Genomic DNA, 20,770 nt, shown 5'->3' on the forward strand with positions numbered 1-20,770 from the left:
TGTGTGGACTCAATATGTATGACACAGGGTTCCAAAGAAAAAAAGAAAGCGAACAAAGTTTAGGTTGACATGAACACACTGTGGAGCAAAGAAAAAGGCGGTCAAGAGATGCCCGTGCCTTTGATCGGATCACATATATATCATCCCTATCAACACCCAGAAAAAAAAAAAGCGTTCCTATATCGAAAGAGAAAGCCTTGGATTTCGTTTTTCTTCAAATCCCGTTGGATCTGTTGGAAAAACATGTAATGGACATAATAACAATAAAAATATGTTATTCAGTAAAAAAGATATCCTATCTCCCGATCTTTTCCTCATGATAAAACATTCAAAACACATTGCAACCTTCAGCTATTCAACTAGCTCTAGAGGACTTTTCCCTTTTCATCCCACAGATCTTCTCTCAAACCCACGCAAGAACTTCTGCATGATCGAGTGACGGGAAATCAAGGTTGGCTGATGACCGCATTGGTCTTACAAATGATCCACCCTTTTAATATTTTCTTCGAACCTGAGAACCTGTTAAGATTAAACAAATATACTTTTTTTTCCCACATTGAAGGACAGTCAATCATGTTCAGCTTTTCTTTCCCGATCCTCCGACACAAAGGTATGCCTCGAAGAAAATTATAAATATATATATATAAAAGAAAGTAAAAGGACAAAAATAAATAAAAGGGTGCTGCTAATGCACGCGCCCAAACTTTCCTTTACTGTTGACATGAGCAATGAAATCACAATTGAGAAATTAAAATAGAGCAAACACTGCTTTCGGATGAACAGAGTATCCGAAAGAGAGCGAGAGTATGTAGAACGATAATAACCGAATTAGATGATGTGAAGAGTATGGCAATGTGAACCGATAGCAACTCTGATACCATTCCGAAGCTCTTGGGCAATGAATCATTTAATCCCTGCTGCTACTTTTTTTTTTTTTTTTTTTTTTTTTTTTTTTAATTCTTTTTATTCCGATTCAAACTTGTCAATGACAACGACAATCTGATCAACGATTTTTTGTCGATGGGCGGCGAATGATAGTAGATTAAATTATCCATATTGTTATATCCCCCTTGTTTGATCCTCTGGTTTGTTTTCCTTACATACTCCATTATAATCCTCCGTTATTGGCACTATAAGTCCATCCTCATTGTTACTGCCTCGAAAGCTTTTTTTTTTTTTTTTTTTTTTTTTTTTTCATTAATAATACGACTGTTGTTGAGGTTCCTCCTGGCTATAGAGAGGGTCGCCATAGTTGGCAGATTTTTTAAGGCCCAACATTTGGAGCCATCCTGTAGGCACGGGTCTGTCGTTCTTTTCATGATGCTCATAATCCTCTTCAGTCAGCTTGGTACCCTTGCGAGATGTGGTGGAACAGAATGTTGATCGTGTTCCTGTCTTCTTTTGATACTTGGAAGGACTGGTGGGCGAAATTATAGGGAAATTCGCACTACCGGCTGGGGCTGAGGAAGAGGATCCAGGAATGGAGATGGGCTGGGTTCCTTCCGCATTAGCGGGCTGCATAGTTTCTCGCGGAGCAGAGATATCAACAGCATTGATAGGCTGTCTTGACTGAGCATGGACCTGTTGTCCCTGTGCACGTTTCTCGTCGGCCATGCTTTGCTGATTAGTACTTTTTCTTTTTCTTTTTCTTTTTCTGTCAAAAGGTGATGTGTATGTGTGCGTATGTGAAGTAGGCTTGTCTTCAAAGATATTGGAAAAGATGAAGAGGAGAAAAAGAAAAAAGAATGATGGAAAATTTTTTAAACAACCTGGTGTCTCAGGATTTGGTCAGACTCAATGACACCACCACGGTTAATAAATAACTCCTGTCCAATTACATTGCAGACAGAACCTATTTTAGCTGTCATGGGCATCCCATCCGCTACAAAAAACTTAAAACTTATTTGCACTTACTTTCTGCATGAATAAACAGGTGGTAATCTGGCAATTCTCCAAGAATTTTTGGCTATGGCCTAATCCAACAATGTCACCTACTCTCCATAACACCGGCGTGACATTCGCTCTTTCTATTGCTCTAAGATTACATTGCTGTTTATGAAATAAAGTCTGTTTATTTATTCTATCAGTGAATCAGATTCCGATCTGATCTTAAAGTTGCTGGACTGAATCGAGCCAAGGATCCGATGACAATGATTCTTCCCATAAGGGAATCCCTTTATTAAAAAAAAAAAAAAAAAAAAAAAAAAAAATTGCGCTGTATTCGGTGATACGCAGAAGGGTACGCATGGAAACAGTAACAATCGGGGGAATAGAGATGATCGCAATGAAGGAGTTACAATGATATAAGTGGCACGTGTTTCTAGCTCTGTTTTTCCGATTTTGAGCTTCTTTCCAAAGTATGAACGACTTGACAAAAAAAAAAAAAAAAAAAAACTTTTGTCCAACGGTGTACTCATGCATTGGGCTTAAGCCACTTCGATCAGCAACGTATCCTCGGGGCACACGAACATGCAGAACAATGTATTTTTTTTTTTTTTTTTTTTTTTAGTTATGATCCAACTTTTGCAAACGATGACCCCGATATTAAGTCAGTCTCAACAGAGCTATCTAGGCAACGGAGCGAGAGTTGTAGCAGCAGCAACAGTACCAGGAGAAGGTGGTGGGGAACCTATCTCATCTTTCCCTGTGGTCTCACAAATTTCTTCATCCCCGCTATATGGGCAAGGCTTTACTAGCTTCGCGTTGAAGATGTATTCAAGAGATTATACAGTTGATCTCAATAACACCAATCTGTGTGGTGCAGATTCAGGCACAGGCATCTTTGCAGCCTCACAACATTCACAATGTAGTACCATTGCAGGTGAAAGCAGCACAGGCAAGGCACCGATGACTCCTTCAACAATATCCTCTATATTTCATTTTTATGTGTTTGTACTAATAGTTCCATTCTACATCCTCTAGCGAGACAACCTCAACGCCGTGACAAAAACGACTGGACTTGTTTATCGGCACCAACTCCACTTACTTTAACATTGGCGTACCAAAGAAGCGCTGTTCAAGGTTAATTGACTAGGATCAAGTCTTGAGCCTTGATTTTAAGCTTTTCTTTTCCTTTTTTTTTTTTTTTTTTACCATTGCGAAAAGCTTATTTTATTCATTTTTTTTTCTATTTTCCATATCGCACGATTCATTTCGAAAAAAAAAAAAAAAAAAAAAAAAAAGACAAGTCAGTGACGGAGCCTTCAATGATGGATTGCAAGCCTCTTCTACTAATTCAATCAGACCGGCAAACTCTAGTAACGTCCGATGTTCCACTGTTTCCGCTCCAAGTTCAGTATATGAACATCAATGATATGTATATATACTTTCATATTAAGAATTTGGTTTTATCACCACACTTCCCAAAACATCACACTCAGGAGTCATTTTATCTAGATACTGACAGCCTGAAGAGTTCTAAATTGCAAGGCATTACCAAAGGTCCTCTGATTGGATTCCGATACCGTATCCATCTGCCTAACTCAAATACCTTTGAGGTAAAAACCCATTGACGCGTTATTCATCCTATTTCTGGCACACTCAGGGCTTTTTTTTTTTTTTTTTTTCTTTCTTTCTTTGCTTAATTCTATCTCTGTTTAATTTGTTTTTCCTGCAAATGTCAAGATCCGGAAATTCCAAGTGAGATTCAGGTCCACTCCTGAAAGTGGCCAATGCGCTTCAATGTTGTCACCTTACATTGAGTGTCGTTCAACCACCAAAGGAGGTGGTGGTGGTGGAGGAGGAGGAGGAGGAGTAGGCGACGGAGTAGGAGTAGGTGTAGGAGTAGGAGTAGGAGTAGGAGTAGGAGGACCTCCCTCATTAGAGATCACTCAAACCAGAGCAAAGATGAATATGGATAACAATCCTATGACCGACGTTATCCTTACTCCACAAGCTATTGCGGTCTCTAATGATCCGACCATCCCTTCCTCCACCACAACCATGACTGAATCAAATTTAAATGTGGGTTTGCACGTCTCTTATTCGAATTCAATCGCAAACGATCAAGTTGAAGGTCCCAAGATTGGACTGAACCATAATGATTCAATTACGAATACAGTGGACACCTTGGATTGTAGCCAACAATCTATGCTGTTTGAAGGCATTGGTAGCCAGGATTTCTTGGGTGGCTACAGTGGTAATCACAATCACAATCACAATAGCATTACCCATGCCAATACTAATGTCAATATCAACACCAATGCTGCCAGCACTATGTTTCACCAAGCGGTCCCATTCCCATATTCACATTTTCAGCAACAACAACAGCGACAACCATTCAATTCTGTCCTTCCTCGTGTGAATACTTTGCAGCACCCCTTGCAATATCCCTCGCAACATCTCTCCCAACATCCCTTAGGGCCGATGTTTGCTCATTCCACAACAAATCCTACAATTCAGGTAAGAACTTGAAAAATGATTTCACTAATTTACTAAAAATAAAAAATAAAAAATAAAAAAATTCTCCGTTCCTTGCAGACCTCACTAGCACCTAATCAAGAACCACAACAAGGATTAACAACACCTCATACTGCCGAAATCAACCGATTGATGGCTTTACCGAGCAAGGATCTACAAGAGGAGATCAATATGATCCTCAAGGACCCAAGCTTTTCGAATCTGGTTAGTAATGTTCCCTAATACCATATATACATCTTTGAAGAAACATCAAAGCATGAGATATGAGAAATTATTGACAACACTCCCTTGTCCATGGTTCTTTATGATCGAGTTAGTTACTTAGACTTGAGCGAGAAATGAAGGGTGTAGGAAACAATTCATTGTCATGAACCAACAATAATAATAGCAAATACAACAACACAACGCAAAAAAAAAAAAAAAAAAAAAAAAAAAAAAACGTTTTACTAAATGTTTTAGCATAAGCCTCGCGTTCAATCAACAACCTCCTTCTATCTGTAGTTTATTTTTACAAGGCTGAAGAAGTTCGATCCACCAGCCCAAGGTAGTAGTAGTACAAAAGATTGGCAAAAAAAAAAAAAAAAAAAAAAAGAAAAAAGAAAAAAAGAAAAAAATAAAAAATAAAAAATAAAAAAATAAAAAAATAAAAAAATAAAAAATAAAACAAGAGAAAAAAAAAAAAAACTTCGCCATCATCCTCATCATCATCCTCATCATCATCTTCATCTTCATCTTCATCTTCATCATTATCCAAAGAACGAAAACTCTTCCGTGGTTGTCGTAATTGGAGCGTTACCCATGGATAGAGCTGGATTGGAGGTCATGCCATTGGTACCTTGAGGAGGCATAGGCAACAATGGTGTGTGAACTGCCATGGAGGGTGGTGGCACAACCATCAGTCCCAATGCAGGTCGCTCCTTTGCAAACTCCTTGGCCATGTGCCAGTAAATGGCTTCGTAACAGAATACGTATTGTCTTAGTGTCTGTACCATTGAAATACGCTGCTCCCTGAACGTGCTCACGCTTGAATATACAATATCCGTCAACATTTCATCTGATGCTGCGGAGGACGACGATGCTGATAACGATCCTAGATGAAGAGGGGGTCTACTGAGATTGCTACTGGGACCGGTATTGTTCCCCATTGTGTTGATCACACGATCATTGCCCGATCTCGAAAATTCGAGCGAGGGTTTGGATGAGAGGGATAGCTTTGGCCTGGAGGGATCTGATCCTGATCCTGATCCCGAGTTCATCACCGCCTCTGGATGCTCCTGCAGTTCTGTCAAAATAGAATCGATCACACAGAATGCGCCTGTTCGTCCACATCCTGCGGAACAGTGCACGACCATGGGTCCAGCCGATGATACTGGTGTGTTGTACTCGTTCGCTAGCTGAATCACCTTCAATACCTCTAGAGGGGTCTCTGGAACGCCAAAATCTGGCCAGCCAGTATACTGGATTTGAGTGATCGACCTTTCCTGATCCTCGGGTGCGTTCATGTGTCGCAGTTTGAGTTGTCTGATCAAGATGGTGCCGATGGTCGGATCGGGCAAGAACTCTGTCACGAATGTAACACGCATGACCCCAACATTCATGATCGGCTGTTGAGCCGTAGGCCAGTATTCATGGCACTTGATTCTGCCCATCTCTTGCTCGCGTGTCAACATGACGACCACACGTGAGTTTTGTTCCCACGTTGCCTTCCAAAAGTCCTGGAATGTGGATGGTAAGGGTCCCTGAGTAGCGATATAGGTCTTCTTGCTCAACATGGGCGTCAAGAACGAGGCGTTGATATAGTCATCATGGCCGCTATCCACCTCTGAAATTTTGACACGAGTATGATCATATGGCCAAATGTTATTGTACCGATTCTTGAGTCCTTGTTCGATTCCTGCCCCTATACTGAAATGAGTGACTCTACCAGATCGCATGTTCTGGGGTAACATCAACAAAGCCAATCGTTTGTTCTCATTGATTTCCACTTTCTGTTAAAATGAATAATAGTATATATATATATATAAAAAAAGAAAAAAGAAAAAAAAAAAAAAAAAAAAAAAAAAGAAAGAAATGTAAGATGTCATTGTTTCTCTTTAATGACGCAAACTTCCAAAGAGCCCACTCACGCAACAACAACAACAACAACAACAACAATAACAATAACAATAACAAAAGAAAGAGAGAGAGAGAAAAAGAAGAAAGAAAAAAGATAAAAAAATAAAAATAAAAAAAATAAAAAAAAATAAAAATAAAAATAAAAATAAAAAAAAACTTACTTGAAAGTACTCAGCTAGTCTAGATTTGCCAGAATCTTCAGCGATAGCAGACAATAACCATTGTGGCAAATATTCCTTCATTGTATCGACTGTGAAGCCCATGGGCAAACGCACAGGGATTTCCTCTGTGATGTTGGTGCTCAATCCCATGGCCTGACGCACGCTCTCAAACAGTGGGTTCACATTAGGGTTTTCGATCATTGGGGTTTGACATCCAAGCGGTCCACCCGGGGGCTGGGTCATCAATGAAGGGAGTGGTCCGAGATGGAGACGTTGACGTTGTGGTGAAACAGTTGTAGAATTGGTTGCAGTTGTCAAGACAGGGCCATTGCCGCTCAAAGACATCTTGCCTGGTGAGTCTCCTGAAGGGGGCTTTTCGTCTGTCCGGCATAGATTGTCGTACTGTGATTGGAAGAGGTTAAATCCACCTAATTATGAACATAATTACGTATATATAATATAAAAAAAAAAAAAAAAAAAAAAAAATCTGTTAGTTCAAATTGATCTTGTTGAAACAAAGACAAAATTACGCATGCATGCAGATTTTTTTTTTTTTTTTTTGTTGTTGATTTTTTTTTTTTTTTTTTTACCTTGGAGATAACCTAATGTTGCATTGCAGCCCTCTTTTCGAAACTTTTGAACCATAAAGTATGTGGGAGAACCAACGACGGGAGGGGCACCGGAGGCATCAAAGAAGACGATGTTTGAAAATTGTTTCCATTTTGAGAAAGTTTCAATGTCCTGCTCGGTTGTCAATTGCTCTGTAATCATTTGGAGTGAATACATGGGTCGTTTCAACAACATGTTGGGGATACAAACATTGACGGCAGTCTTGATCGATGATGATGCATAGGACACTGAGGGTCTCATGTCCAAGAGCATGATGGAATGTTTGTCCTGATTTTGTAAAACCTGTTGGAGCAAAGTGGAGACCGTGCTGGGACTGTTCTCCTGGATGTTTAGATCTGCAGGAGGGGCGGCAGGAGCAGGGCTGTGATGGGATTGTGATAAAGAGGACATGGAGAGACGAGAGGGAGAGGCGAGGGAACTGGGTGGAGACATCAGGGAGGAAAGAGGCATGGAGAGGGATAGGTTGGATCTTTGGATGGGTATGGTTGATGAAGAACCATTGCGATCGATGACTCTGGAAGAATGAAATGGCTCCCATGAAGATCCGGTGGGGCGATGGTGAGGACCTTGGGGCAGAGAGGATGGTGGTAACTGAAAGCCTTGGGAATCCTGATCTGAAACACTGATGGAATCCGGAAAGTAGGAGGGGGAGGAGGCGGAGAAGCTAGAGATTTCGATGGCAGCAGGGGTCTGAGCGGGCACAGAGAAACCGGAGGTGAATAGGTTGGCTTGAGAGGGATGGTGGGGACTGGAGAGGTGGGATATTGACGTCATTGGACCGGTGGTAGTTGAGGCAGAAAAGTAATCTGAACGAGAGGATTCGGTCCAAGTGGCCTGGGGGGTGAAAAAGGGGGTCTCCATTGGGAGTTGTTGAGCAAGATGTCTGGAAGGGTCCTGGGCTACGGCAAAGAAGCCGGATCCTGCGAAGGACGGGCGTGGGTTTGCTGAATCATTGGGAGAAGTCAGGGCAGATAAACGGGGCTCCTGTTGTGCCGAGGACGACGCGTTCATATCTAAATGTGTGAATGTGAATGTGAATGTCGATAGAATGCTAGTGGGGACACTTTATTTCTTAATATTGGTATTTCCCAAGACAAGGAGGGAGGAGAAGGAGAAGGAAAAGAAGAAGAAGAAGAAGAAGAAGAATGAGATGAGAAATGAAATGGAATGGAATGGAGTGAATGGATAAAAACTGGAGGATAGTAACTGAAATTGATAACAGATATAGACTGGAGAATATTTTTCCTTTCTCTATTTGCTCAAAAAAGAAAGAAAGAAACAAAAAAAAAGGTTTTGACAAGACCAAGAAAGAGAGAGAGAGAGAGAGAGAGAAAGAATGAGGGATATTTTTAAAACAATAAAAGAAAGAAAGAAAGAAAGAAAGAAAGAAAGAAAAAAAAAGGGGGGGAAGAGGGAAGGAAGGGAAGGGTGAGAAAGAGGATTGAAGCTAAAGGGAAAACAATTAAGAGTTTCAATCTCTTGCTAACAGACAGACAGACAGACAAGATGGATTTGATAAAGAAACAGATGGTTGAGCAATGAAGAGGAGCTGATAATGGAGACCAAAGAATTAGAACAAACAAAAGAGTGAAAGTAAAGGAAGATGAAGAAAAGGTTGAGCAAAGAATCTAAAGAAAGAAAGAGTAAAAAGAGAAAGAGAGGAGAGAGAGATGGGAAGATAAGAGAAAGAGAAAAGAGAGAGAAGCAATTCCGTCTGCTGGGAACTAAAAAGTAAAGAGTAAAAAGTAAAAAAAAAAAAAAAAAGGCGAGATAAAAAATAATTCTTAAGAGATCTGATCTCTTTTCTGTTTTTATTTATTTTTATTTTTTATTTTGTATTTTTTATTTGGACAAATGTAATGACAAAGACTGCATGAGCAATGACCGTTACATGCTCCAATCTCAAAATCCATAATTCCCCTCATTCCTTCATTCCTTCTCTCTCTCTTTACTCTCTCTCTCTCTCTCTCCTTCTCTTTCTTTATTCTTTTGCTCTTTCTCACAATAGAAAGAAAAGAGTCGCCATTGTGCTCTGCTCTCGCTCTTTTTATTTTTTATGGAATCAGATCTCTGGGATTTGATTGATTGTTTATTGTTTATTGTTTTGTTGTCTGTCTCTGCTTTTGGTATTTGCGTGTGCATATTTGTATGCCTTTTTGTAAAAGACAAAAGGGAAAAAAGGGACCAAAACATACCTCTCTACTCCTGACAATGCTCTTTTTTTTTTTTTTTTTTTTTTTTTGTATTGGGAGGAAAGGGGGAAAAAGAAAGAAAAAGAAAAGGAGGAAAAAGAAAGAGAGGAATCGATGCTTCTCAGAGATTGTTCGCTTCTAGTTTCTGAATTCATGGAGATCCATCACCCAAGACTTGGTCTTTTTTTATTGTGAGCAAAATGACCTCATTGACCAACCCTCTCTCTAACTAACTCTCTCCTTTTTTTTGTTTCTTTTATCTTCCTTCACTTTTCCTCCTGAGGGCAACCTCCTTACTCCTCTTTTTGCTCCTACAGTTGGCTACTGTTATCTCGGGACTCCCTTCGGTTTTTTTTTTTCTTCCTCTTTATTCCCTCGCCTCCTTTATTTGATTTTGTTTCCTCCAATGTTGTGGAGAACACCTGAAGATGTAAAAATAAAATTCTTTTTTATATTCATTAAAAAACGCGTTAGGGGTAAAGTTCGTCGCTAGAGCTTACTAGGATCAGCGCCCCCACATCAGCCCCTTCCCCGATTTCAAACCCCTCTACTCCTCCTTTTCTGTTCCCCCCATGGGAAATGGATAATCAATCAATAGGATTTAGGAGGAAAATATAGTAAAATAAAGTAAAATAAAATAAAGAAAAAGATATAAAATAAAAGGAGGTCTTTATGAGTAAGAAGAATGTTCTGGCGTAAAAAACAATAACCCGCCATGTGAAATATTTATATTATGGGGATTGACAGGTTGGACTACTATGCTTGAATATGTATATATTTATACATGTATACATGTGTGTGTGTGTGTGTGTATAGACATGGATATAGATATGGATATGGATAAAGACATGGATAGAGTACACGTTCATGGCTTTCTTTTTGAATGGTCTAGATGTCCGTATTATTAGTATTCAAACCTTGCCACATCCATGCACAAACCTGCTTCTCCTTGGCTCTTTTTTACACACCCAACGTCATTGCAACAGAAAAAAACAAGATTTTGATTCCCCGATCCTTTTTTTTTTTTATTTTTTTCCTCAAGTTCTTTTAGTTCATTCTTCGTATAATTATCAAACATCCCTTCATTTCTCTATTCTTCATTCCCACATTCACACTGATCAACTATCCATCATTTCCCACTGGTAAACATAAAGATATGCATATACCTTTGTATATATGTATCTATACATTTGTATATATAATATGTCTATATATATATACAACCGATCAATCTTTTTTTTTTTTTTTTTTTTTTTTTTTTTGTGCATGAGAAAAATAAAGCAAGATGGAGAAAGAAAAAAGAAAAAAAAAAAAAAAAAAAAAAAAAAAAAAGAATGCGACTCTGCATGGAGCATTGCATGACATCACTGCAGTGCATTGTACGACCGAATATCGCATGCAACCTGATCACATTTTTCGTCCCTTTTTATTTTATTTCTTAAAATGTCAGTGCTAACGATTTGACTTTTTTTTTCTTTCTCTTTCTTTCTTTTTTTTTTTTTTTTTTTTTGCTCTACAAGCTCTAGACCTAAAACTGATATACTTTTTTTTTTTTTTATTATTTTTTTTATGTAAACTTCAACTTTAAAAAAAAAAAAAAAAAAAAAAGAGCTTGTTTGACCCTTTTTTTTTCTTTGCCATAGAATTATACTTTTACTCCATGGATCATGGATCCTCATCCACCATGGGATGTGCAGTTGCATATAAATACTCAATTGTAACCATCTTTCTGTCCACAAAAAAAACCACAAGCATATTCCGGCGTGTTTGTGAAACAAAAACAAACAAAAAAAAAAAAAAAAAAGAAAAAGAAACAGGTCCAAGGAGAGAGACAGAGAGTCAAAGAGAGCGAAAGAGATAAAGATATGCATATTTATATATTTATATATATTTGTATCATGTAGTAATGGATGATTCTTTAATTCACTCTTCTGACAAATCTGTGGTGCCTATTGTGTATATATGTTCAATGCAGACTTGTTTCCTTCAGCCCTCCCCTCCCCTTCAACAATTGACGCGAGACAGACCAGACAGCCAGCTTCATTTTTTTTTTTTTTTTTTTTTTTTTTTGTTATTTCTTTTTTTTCTTATATATATATACTTTTCTTTTTTTTTTTTTTTTTTTTTTTTTTTTTTTTTTTTCCTTCTCCAGCAAACTCGTGTTTATCATCTGGTGTATTCAAAGTTGAAAAAAAAAAAAAAAAAAAAAAAAAAAAAAAAAAAAGCAACTCTGCAATCTAGCATGCGCATCCAAAGTCCTTTGACGTGTCGCTGTCAATCTTGATGGGATCAGGGAAATCACTATATAATTCAATGACCAAGCCGCATAAAGTTAACATTCTTTTCTTTTCTTTTCTTTTGATTTCGTCACGTGTATCCCACATCTCTTCATAATAAACTTACATCTCAACTTCAACCTCCTGTTGAAGAGCATTCTTAGCAATGGTCTGGAAAGCCTGCTCAACATTGATAGCCTCCTTGGCAGACGTCTCAAAGTAACTAGAGTCAACTCAACATACTGTGAGTCATCTTCAACTAGCTCCTTCTCCTAGTTATTAAAAAAAAAAAAAAAAAAAAAAAACGCCACTAAAAACTTACGGAATATTGCCCTTGGATTGACACCAAGCCATTGCACGTTTTTGAGAGATCTATTTTTTTTTATAAACGAAAAAAAGGCAACGATGAATAACCTTTTTAAATTATTCACCTGCATACAACATTCCATAAAACCAAAACCATCTGCATACCATGCGCTTTGACTCCTCCATATCAATCTTGTTGCCAATGACAACAAAGGGAAAGTTCTCAGGTCCACGAGGAGAAGCCTGAATCAAGAACTCATCTCTCCAACTCTCCAAAGTCTCGAAACTCTTTGCGTTGTTAACATCGTACACAAGTACACAGCAGTCTGCACCACGATAAAACGCAACTCCCAACGATTGGAAACGTTCCTGTCCAGCAGTATCCCAAATCTAGGAAATACAAGGTTGTTTTTTTTTCGTTTTCATACAAAATAGAAAAGAGTTAGAATTTCAAACACATTTCACGTGCGCGAATGGATGACATCGGAAGATGAAAATCCTCTCTCCTGTTTGTTACCCCCAAGAAGAAAAAAACAAAAAAACAAAAAAAAAAAAAAAAAAAAAAAAGAGCAAAGTGGCATTTCCTGTCGCTTCTTACCTGCATGGTCACGAGGCGATCATCGACAAGAACCTCCTTGGTCAAGAAGTCAGCTCCAATCGTAGCCTTGTATTGGTTGCTGAACTTCTTGTTCACATACTGGTTCATGAGTGAAGTCTTTCCAACACTAGTAAGATAGAGTAATATAATATGGAATCATGGTCTCATAGAGTCAAAACAGTGCTCAAACATCTCAAACTATGCATACATAATTTTTTTTTTTTTTAGGGGGAAAAAAGAGTTAACAACGGTAACCGAACCCCCTGCACTACTAATGTGGCGTGGCGTGGCGTGGCGTGGCACGGCTAGGAGTAGAAAAGGGGGAATTCAAAAATACATGGTGTGTAAAAAAAAAAAAAAAAAAAAAAAAAAAAAAGAGGGGCAACGTGGTCATAACTCATGCTCACGAGAGGGATCAAAAAAGACTGGCGCGCGCGCTAAGAGCAAGACTCCATCATGTAATTTTTTCTCTCTAGTTTGTCATGTGCACTTGATAATTAGGGAAACGCATGCCCACATTGGTTACTGCCCGCCCCTCCCTTGACCCTTTGACATAATGTTGTCTTTATGCTTTTCGGTCAATATGTTGTCTGTTTTTTTTTTTTTTTTTTTTTCTTACCCACTCTCACCGAGGATAATGACCTAAGACATCAGGAATTTGAAAAAAAAAAAAAAAAGTGTCAGTTTTTTTTTTCTTTTTGTGAATGCCATTGTTTCAGAGTATGGCATCAAAGATTAGAGAGAAACAGGAAGAAAAAAAAAAAAAAAAAAAAAAAAAAAAAGACTCATTGCGTTGCTTCGCGTCAAAGTTAAATGTTAAAAGAGATGGGGTTTTTTTTTGTCCTTGCACAATTCCGATAAAAAGTTTGTATATATATATATTTTTTTTTGCTACAGCGTGAGAAGTATACATGAAAGTGTGAGCTGATGGGTTGTTGAAAGTTGAGTCCCTTTCCTGAGAGTATAATAATGTCATTCTTTTTCCATGATTTTGCTTTTTCTATGCGCCCTTTGCTTATATTCCTGCCTTTTCTTTTTCTTTTCTTTTTCTTTTCTTTTCTTTTCTTTTACTTTCTGTCAATTTGAACAATGATAATAAAAGTAAAGAAAAAAGTAAAGAGAAAAAAAAAAAAAAAAAAAAAGATAATGTAATTCTTTGTTTCTTCAACTTGTTACTAAAGCTTCATACCTTCAAGAGAACTTTTTTGCGGGACGCCATAGTGTAATGAATGCTAAGGGTTATAGAAAAATAGTAAATAAGTAAGTAATTAAAATATAAAAGATAAAAGAAAAAGAAAAAGAAAAAGAAAACAAAAGGAAGTGGTGTTCAAGGCAGAGTGGGAATAAAGAAAGTCCACGCGGACCAAAAGAAAAAGAAAAGAAAAGAAAAGAAAAAAAAAAAAAAAAAAAAAAAAAAAAAGAGCATCGACTATCTTTCTCCTCTAAAAGCTCCAAGCACTACAAGTAGTTCCAATCGAATGGCAACATTATAAAACAATAAATGAGTATCATAAAGAGAGGCGGTTGGCCAATTGATCCATACAAGTTAGATTAAGAGAGTGTAAACTAGGATGCACAAAATTGGGAATGCGAATGAAGGAAGAAGAATAAGAATGGGATGATGGACCAAAAAAAAAAAAAAAAAGCGGCAAGACAGACAGACAAGCACTATTAAAAAAAAAAAATCATTGAGCAATGATAGTCAGGTGAATATTGTGTGTGCTCTTTTTTTTACTTTGGCGGTTTTTTTTTTGATTTTGATACGTCACAATAGACTACAAAGTGATACGATCTATTGAACTATAGAGTTAGCCACCTTGCTCTCTTCCTCCCCCCCACATCCTTTCTTTTTAGCATATCGGGAGCCGTGCCCACGCGTCGCCGTACTGTACTACCAGCCCATCCTCGTCCACCTCCACCAACGTCGAGTCACTGTCATCATCATCCTCATCCGTCCAGCATTCGACAATGTTTAGACTGTCACTTCGACCCTGTCCAACATATGCCACATGTGTTCGAACCGGCCGCAATTCCAGGTCCGGGAACGAGACCATGGCAGTCAACTCGGAAGTTACGGCTGATGGACAGGACATCAAGTTTGCCAAGTGGTCCCGCATCTCATCAGGATCAATCCCTAGCGTCGCTCGTCTCAAAGGCAGGAGCAGGGTGCTTGGACTGACATCTCCGCCCAGATCCAGATGGATACATCCATCCAAATGTGGAAGATGCTCATATGACTTTAGCCCACCATTCAAACTTGATGAAGAACTACTCTTGGCCAATGTCCTGTTTGCAAACTCGATCACGGGACTACGCATAGATGAAGTGGTTGGCAGGGCCGTGGTGGTACAAGATTTGTCGAATGACATCGTGGCAGTAGAAAGATTGGAAGGTGAGGGTGTTGAGACAGCAGTGTTGTTCATTGTGGTAGTAGTAGTAGTAGTAGTAGTAGTAGTAGTAGTAGTAGTAGTAGTAGTAGAAGTAGTAGTCGTACTGGAAGGTAAAACATCCTTCAGTGGGTTGAACGATGAAAAACGCTTGGAGCCTCTCTTTGTGCCTTTTGTTGGGGGAGTCCATGTCAAGTTGATCTTCTCAAACGGGATCGAACTTGCCACATCGTCGTCAGAGAAGGATGATGAAAAGGACGAGGCGGAGCAACAGCTGGCGGCGTCCGAAAAACTGGGGTCGATATCTTGCATGCTCATAGCACTGCCCAAACTTTCTGAACTGACCCTGCCTGAAAAGCTGCCCTTCTCATCGGCTGTGCAGGCCTCTCTATTGGGACCCAAAGGGCTTGAGGAGGAAGCCACAGCCTTGGCCGGGGAGTTGACGCCTGACCGAAAGAAACTTCGGGACCTTGTCAGGCGATGCTCCGTCACCTTGTACCATCGCTGATCCTGGTCCACCTCCAGAACGATGCGCTTCTCTTGACTGCCGTCGAATACTGCAGTCAGTAACACTCGCCTAGTCATCCAGTCTTGGTCAAGAGTGATACAATACTGGATATAACCAGGGCTATTACGACCAGAGATCAAAATTTCGCCCTTGAGAGTGTGAGCCGCCTCTGCCAGCTTAGTGGAGTGTGTCAGTGACATGTATTCCATCGAGCTTTTGTTCAGCCCTCGGTAAATTAGATGCCGTCCTGTGAGAGGGTCTGAAGGTGTTGGGGTGACCGATCGTGGTGATGGGTTAGTATGGGACATGGTAGAGGTTGACGAGGTGATGGATGATGTAGTAGTAGTTGAAGTCATTATCATTAGGTCGTTTTTTTTTTTTTTTTTTTTCTTTTTTCTTCTTTTCTGAGGTTTTGTTTAGAATGAGGTATATAAGAAAAAGGTGTAAAGAATAATATGCGTTGCGTTTTCGGCGATGTGGTTCTTTTTTTTTTTTTTTTTTTTTTTTTTTTTTGTTACTGTTGTTTGGAAAGAAAAAAAAAAAAAAAAAAAAAAAAAAGTGTCTATCTTGTTGTTGTTGTTGTTGTTGCAATTGGTGTTATCGTTAATATTATAGTTGGGTAAGTGGAGGAATGTCGTAACGGTAGACGGATAGATTGTTGATAATAAACTGATGAGAATATGGGTATGGATAGTGTAAACGAAGCGGAATGGAGGGATGAAGGTAATGAGAACAAAAAACAAAATGAGAAATATCAGGTACAGAGGCAAAGTCGTGTTGCCGGGAAAGGGGAATGCAATGCTATGGAAGACAAAGAGACAAAGTAAAAGAAGAAAAAGAAGAAGGAGAGAGAGAAAAGAGAAAAGAGAATATGAAATAAAAAAGAGTAGAGAAGCGCAAAAAAAAAAAAAAAAAAAAAAAAAAAAAAGTAATAATTAGAGCTAGGGGAAGGAAGGGGGGGGGGAAAAGATATCTCATGTATCGGATGGCTCTCTGGATGCAATGCAAAAGCGGTGAGTTTTCTGTTTTGGCTGTTTTGAGCGTTTTTACAACAACAATGGAGACGAAACGCTAAACTTGCGTAGGATATCCATGAGCATGGCCCAGGTTTTTTTTTTTTTTTTTTTTTTTTTTTTGCCATGACCTTCAAAAGTGACCATGCGACAGAGTTGCTGGACAGAGAACAAGTTGAGTAAAATTAAAGCTCTGTTGAGGTTTATGAGAGGATATTTTTATGAGAGCAATCAGAGAAGGAGCATGACAAGTCTTGTGGGCAATCAAATATAATTATATATAACATAATTGCAAATGTTTATGGCATTAATAAAAATCAATAAACAGCTAATAAGGGTCCACACAAGATGAAGTAAAGTGAATTAACTGAAATGGCTGGACGTCGGGAAGGGAAGCAAGAATGAATAAGCAGACGCTTGTTCCAAAAGAGACGTTTTGCGAATCAATTAAAGTTGATTGGGCAAGAAAGGAGGACGGATAATTTTTTAATATCGGTCGTAATCAGTCTCAAATTTTCTATTCGGACGAACTCAATTGTGATTGTGCAAAGAAAGAGAGAGGGAAGAGAGAGATACATGGACAGTACATAGGAAACAGCAATAGTCTAGTAAGCTTTTTTTTTTAGTCTTGCCTGGAGTCTAACAAGTAAAACGAGTGAAATTAAAAAATGTAAATGGGTATCGTAGCGACCAAATTAGGAGTGAGCACTTTTTCCTTTGATTCGATTCTGATCGATATGCTCTCACCGCAACTGCCCTGATACAGACCAAACATATGATACCTCCCATGTGTATGTACAATGTCAAATTGTGAATACAAGAGGACAAACATTGCTGTGTACTGCGTTTCAAGAGGAATGCAACGTGCGTTGTACCATCTTGATGAAATCATTGTCCTCAACATAATAAGGCAGCTGAAACGATTTCATAAAAATGCTTTTGGGACATCCAAAATACGTAAAAAGTTCGACCTGTCCTGTTGATGGCGTTAGGTGCTGATTCCATTGTTTGCATAACATGTATGCGACAAGAGCTCCCTCTCCTATCCCCCCCCTTTTTTTTTTTTTTCTTTTTTTTCCCTTACTTGTGTCAGCAGCGTATTTACTCTACCAGCAGACAATCGTGTTCATGTTACGCTCCGAACAAAGAAAATTGTGCATTTGAGGAATTTCTCTCCTTTGCTTTGGTAACACGACACCTTTAATTCAACGGCCAATGATGATGGATGGACAGGGTCTTTCATGTATCACATAAAAAAACTGTAGCGATGGGGATTATATGATTTTAATAAGGGTCTTGTTCTTTCCGACAGTCGGGCTATTCATTATTAACTTCCATCATCCACGCCCCCGCCTCTTTCGCATCTCCTAACACGTCTTATCCAGCGTGTACGTTTCATCTTTGACATCTTTTCGAAAAAAAAAAAAAAAAAAAAATGTTCCTATAGCTCTTCATGGTATATAGTCTGTAGCTTGATCCGCTGGATGAAATAGGAAGATTTGCATTTGTTTTTATTTGATTATGTAATCAATCAAACATCAAAGGAAATTGGTTGTGTATTGCAGCAAGCCACGCAGTGTGTGGACAGGAATGTGCGGCTATCGAGACTCTTACACAGGCAGATCACACAGCAGCTTTTTTCTTATTCAAGCTATTAGTCCTGGAGGCTGATACCCACTCTAGTTAGACAAATACCTCATCATACCAAGCGGTGCAGTCTCCTTTACTTCACTTGGCGGAAATCGATATCAGTGGCTCCTCTTTCTCACCCATTCACTCACTCTCCCTCTTTCTCTCTACATCTATCACTACATGAAATGTCCAAATTGAAAGACTTAAAAGTAAGAATCCAAGGTAATGATTAGGAGGATGCTTTTATTCAAGTGAAGCTAATTGGAGCTAACAGTGTGGAAATGAGGCTCTATACCATATACTATATACCACATACTATCTATATACCACTGAAGCAACCTCAGAGCTCGGTCAAGTTGAGGAGTGGCTATCGCGACCGCTTCCGTCCTTCCATTTTTTTTTTTTTTTTTTTTTTTTTCTTCTTTTTCCTGCCTATATCGCTCAGGGCAGCGGACATTCAATCTTTGTCTGGAGAAAACTGTATAATATACAGTCGAGCGCTATGGGGGATTGCAAAACAAAAAATTATCAAGTTTTGTTATATTTCCAAGATTATCATTGGCTTAGAGCACATTTCAATTTAAATATTTTTTACTTTCTATTCAATAACTTCAGCCTATCAACTCCTATTCTCACTGAAGATACGTACGCCATGATTTTTTTGGCGAAGGGGAGTCCTGCTTGATGCTCTGCCTAAAATGGAAACTGATAGTGACACTTCATTTGACTATTAGCTCTGGTAGGAAGAACTAACGCACTAGAAAAAACAGGCTTGATGACCAAATCTTTTTGGGTAGTTATCAGATTCTATAGGTTTGCACAGGAAGGAACTCGCTGAATTTTAGAAAGTCTTCATCTCCATAAAAGTAAATCATAGTCAGGTAATGGTTTTGGGGAATGCAAAAAAGTCATGATGCTAATAATAATAACATCTAAAAAGTGGGACAAATAAACACTGCGTTATGTTTTATATTTCGATATATCAATTTATTGTATGGTATTTTTTGTACTAATAGCACTATTCTTGACCAAAAGGATCCTTGATGTCATTCCCTTCCAGTAACAGGTTGCTTTGTTTTCAGGCATGCGGGTCGGCACCAGTGCTCCTATTCGAACTGAAATTTTGTCAATTGATATTTATTTTTTAATCTGAAACATCATGATTGACAAAATTTCAGTTCGAATAGGAGCACTGGTCGGCACCAATCGAGCATTTCTCATCTATGGGTCCCAGAAAAGAGCAACGGCTTGGAGAAGTAAACAAGATAATGTTTAGAAAGGATACCACAAAGGTAATATCAATCATCACTGTCATCACATCGAGGTGATCGTGTTGGACTCACCCTTGTCACCCTTGTCGCAACTCGTTATAAATGACTCCGCTAGCTCAACTAAGAAAGCAGCTCGCAAGCAGAAGCCGAACTATGTCTCGAACCCTGGATGGCCACGCGAAGCAACACAGGTCCGATGCCCAATCATTCAGCACTAAACATGCGGTGCCTTCACTAACACCTCGAACAACAGACATACATAGTAGGTCTAATCAATAGGCACTACTTGTAGCCGACAGAGACATCGGCCTTTCTGAACCTAGACGGCCACGCGAAGTGGCCCAGCTCAGTGGTAATGGCTCTGCCTAAGTTATTCGAGGCCGAGCTGGCAAGTCAGAATTTGGAACAGCACCAACAGTTGTAATGGCTTGGAAATACAGCAACAAACAATTAGAACAGAGAATAGAGAACAGGGAATAGAGAACAGAGAATAGTGCACAGCTTCTGATTCATCAGTGTCATCTATATCAACTTGGATTTACCCCTCGAGAGTGAGATCATTTACTGTAGAAACAATCGGCGTTCCGGTAATGATCTTTGGTGATGTGGATGTGAAGTGTGAAAAAAAGAGAGTGTGATGATACATGTATGAAAAAAAAAAAAAAAAAAAAAAAAAAACCCGGTGCTGACGTTACTTATTAAACGACAGCCAGGATTACCCCCTCCAGATACCTTAAAGCAAGGATACTAGTGGGAACGCTATATTGACTCAAATAACTTTATCACATCAGAGCGTGTCTACTGCTACCCTATTGTCCACTTGCAAAACAGCAAAGACACTTTTATTACGACCTATCTGACTCATCGAGCCTAGAATCACGACTACTTCCAAGGATCCGCAGGGCGCCGTTTCGGAAGAGTACCAAAGGGAAACCTGCCATCATTAAATGGTAAGTCTGGTACTGACCAAGACAACGCCTGAGGGAGGGGCGACAAAGGTGTTTCAAGCTCAGACTCCTTGTCACGAACAGCAAGCAATGTCTAGCTCATGAATTGATGAATGACTTTTGTCTGATTCGAATCTGAAAAAGATCACGTGTGCTTGATTAATTTGTTCCGCTCATTTCCTTCACTCATTCCTCCATGCATAGTTTGCCTGTCAAGCCAAGTCGCGTCTCCTAGTTTTCTAGCTCCGTGAATAGCTCCAAGGATTCTAGAAGAGCTATAAACCAATAACCAAGACTTATAGTGCCAAGGAACCT

General features: G+C 39.0%; 4 protein-coding genes across 4 annotated transcripts; 1 reads left to right on the plus strand and 3 right to left on the minus strand.

Annotated features, from left to right (window-relative positions):
- Nucleotides 1-2,532: 2,532 nt before the first annotated feature.
- On the plus strand, nt 2,533-4,641 carry BCR41DRAFT_399152 (hypothetical protein; the record flags this gene model as incomplete). Its single annotated transcript, XM_022029030.1, has 4 exons — nt 2,533-2,892; nt 3,339-3,497; nt 3,625-4,401; nt 4,480-4,641. The coding sequence occupies 4 exons, from the start codon at nt 2,533-2,535 to the stop codon at nt 4,639-4,641; spliced, it is 1,458 nt and encodes a 485-aa protein (XP_021878399.1).
- Nucleotides 4,642-5,103: 462 nt separating this feature from the next.
- On the minus strand, nt 5,104-8,675 carry BCR41DRAFT_424445 (hypothetical protein). Its single transcript, XM_022030430.1, has 3 exons — nt 7,286-8,675; nt 6,696-7,123; nt 5,104-6,407 (listed from the first exon to the last, which is right to left on the minus strand). The coding sequence occupies exons 1-3, from the start codon at nt 8,334-8,336 to the stop codon at nt 5,166-5,168; spliced, it is 2,721 nt and encodes a 906-aa protein (XP_021878400.1). The 5' UTR covers nt 8,337-8,675; the 3' UTR covers nt 5,104-5,165.
- A 3,064-nt stretch (nt 8,676-11,739) lies between these two features.
- Nucleotides 11,740-13,929, minus strand: BCR41DRAFT_359260 (small GTPase superfamily). Its single transcript, XM_022025187.1, has 7 exons — nt 13,887-13,929; nt 13,317-13,339; nt 12,698-12,824; nt 12,265-12,489; nt 12,116-12,165; nt 11,921-12,016; nt 11,740-11,818 (listed from the first exon to the last, which is right to left on the minus strand). Exons 1-7 carry the CDS (start codon nt 13,914-13,916, stop codon nt 11,755-11,757), a joined length of 615 nt encoding a protein of 204 aa, XP_021878401.1. The 5' UTR covers nt 13,917-13,929; the 3' UTR covers nt 11,740-11,754.
- A 485-nt stretch (nt 13,930-14,414) lies between these two features.
- Nucleotides 14,415-15,974, minus strand: BCR41DRAFT_359262 (hypothetical protein). Its single transcript, XM_022025188.1, has one exon. The coding sequence runs from the start codon at nt 15,952-15,954 to the stop codon at nt 14,548-14,550; it is 1,407 nt and encodes a 468-aa protein (XP_021878402.1). The 5' UTR covers nt 15,955-15,974; the 3' UTR covers nt 14,415-14,547.
- Between the last annotated feature and the right edge of the window lie 4,796 nt (nt 15,975-20,770).

This window comes from Lobosporangium transversale (genome assembly GCF_002105155.1).
Source record: "Lobosporangium transversale strain NRRL 3116 chromosome Unknown BCR41scaffold_37, whole genome shotgun sequence".
In the NCBI taxonomy this organism is placed as follows: Eukaryota; Fungi; Mortierellomycota; class Mortierellomycetes; order Mortierellales; family Mortierellaceae; genus Lobosporangium; species Lobosporangium transversale.

Bases quoted from the DNA above. Each gene is read 5' to 3' on its own strand.
- BCR41DRAFT_424445 (XM_022030430.1), bottom strand. From the start codon at position 8,336: ATGAACGCGTCGTCCTCGGCACAACAGGAGCCCCGTTTATCTGCCCTG. The intron at 7,124-7,285 runs GTAAAAAAAAAA...GTTCATAATTAG, and splicing joins AACATTAGGTTATCTCCAAG to GTGGATTTAACCTCTTCCAA. The intron at 6,408-6,695 runs GTAAGTTTTTTT...TCATTTTAACAG, and splicing joins GACTAGCTGAGTACTTTCAA to AAAGTGGAAATCAATGAGAA.
- BCR41DRAFT_359260 (XM_022025187.1), bottom strand. From the start codon at position 13,916: ATGGCGTCCCGCAAAAAAGTTCTCTTGAAG. The intron at 12,490-12,697 runs GTAAGAAGCGAC...TGTATTTCCTAG, and splicing joins ATCGCCTCGTGACCATGCAG to ATTTGGGATACTGCTGGACA. The intron at 11,819-11,920 runs GTAAGTTTATTA...TGAATTATATAG, and splicing joins CAGGAGGTTGAAGTTGAGAT to TGATTTCCCTGATCCCATCA.
- BCR41DRAFT_359262 (XM_022025188.1), bottom strand. From the start codon at position 15,954: ATGATAATGACTTCAACTACTACTACATCATCCATCACCTCGTCAACC.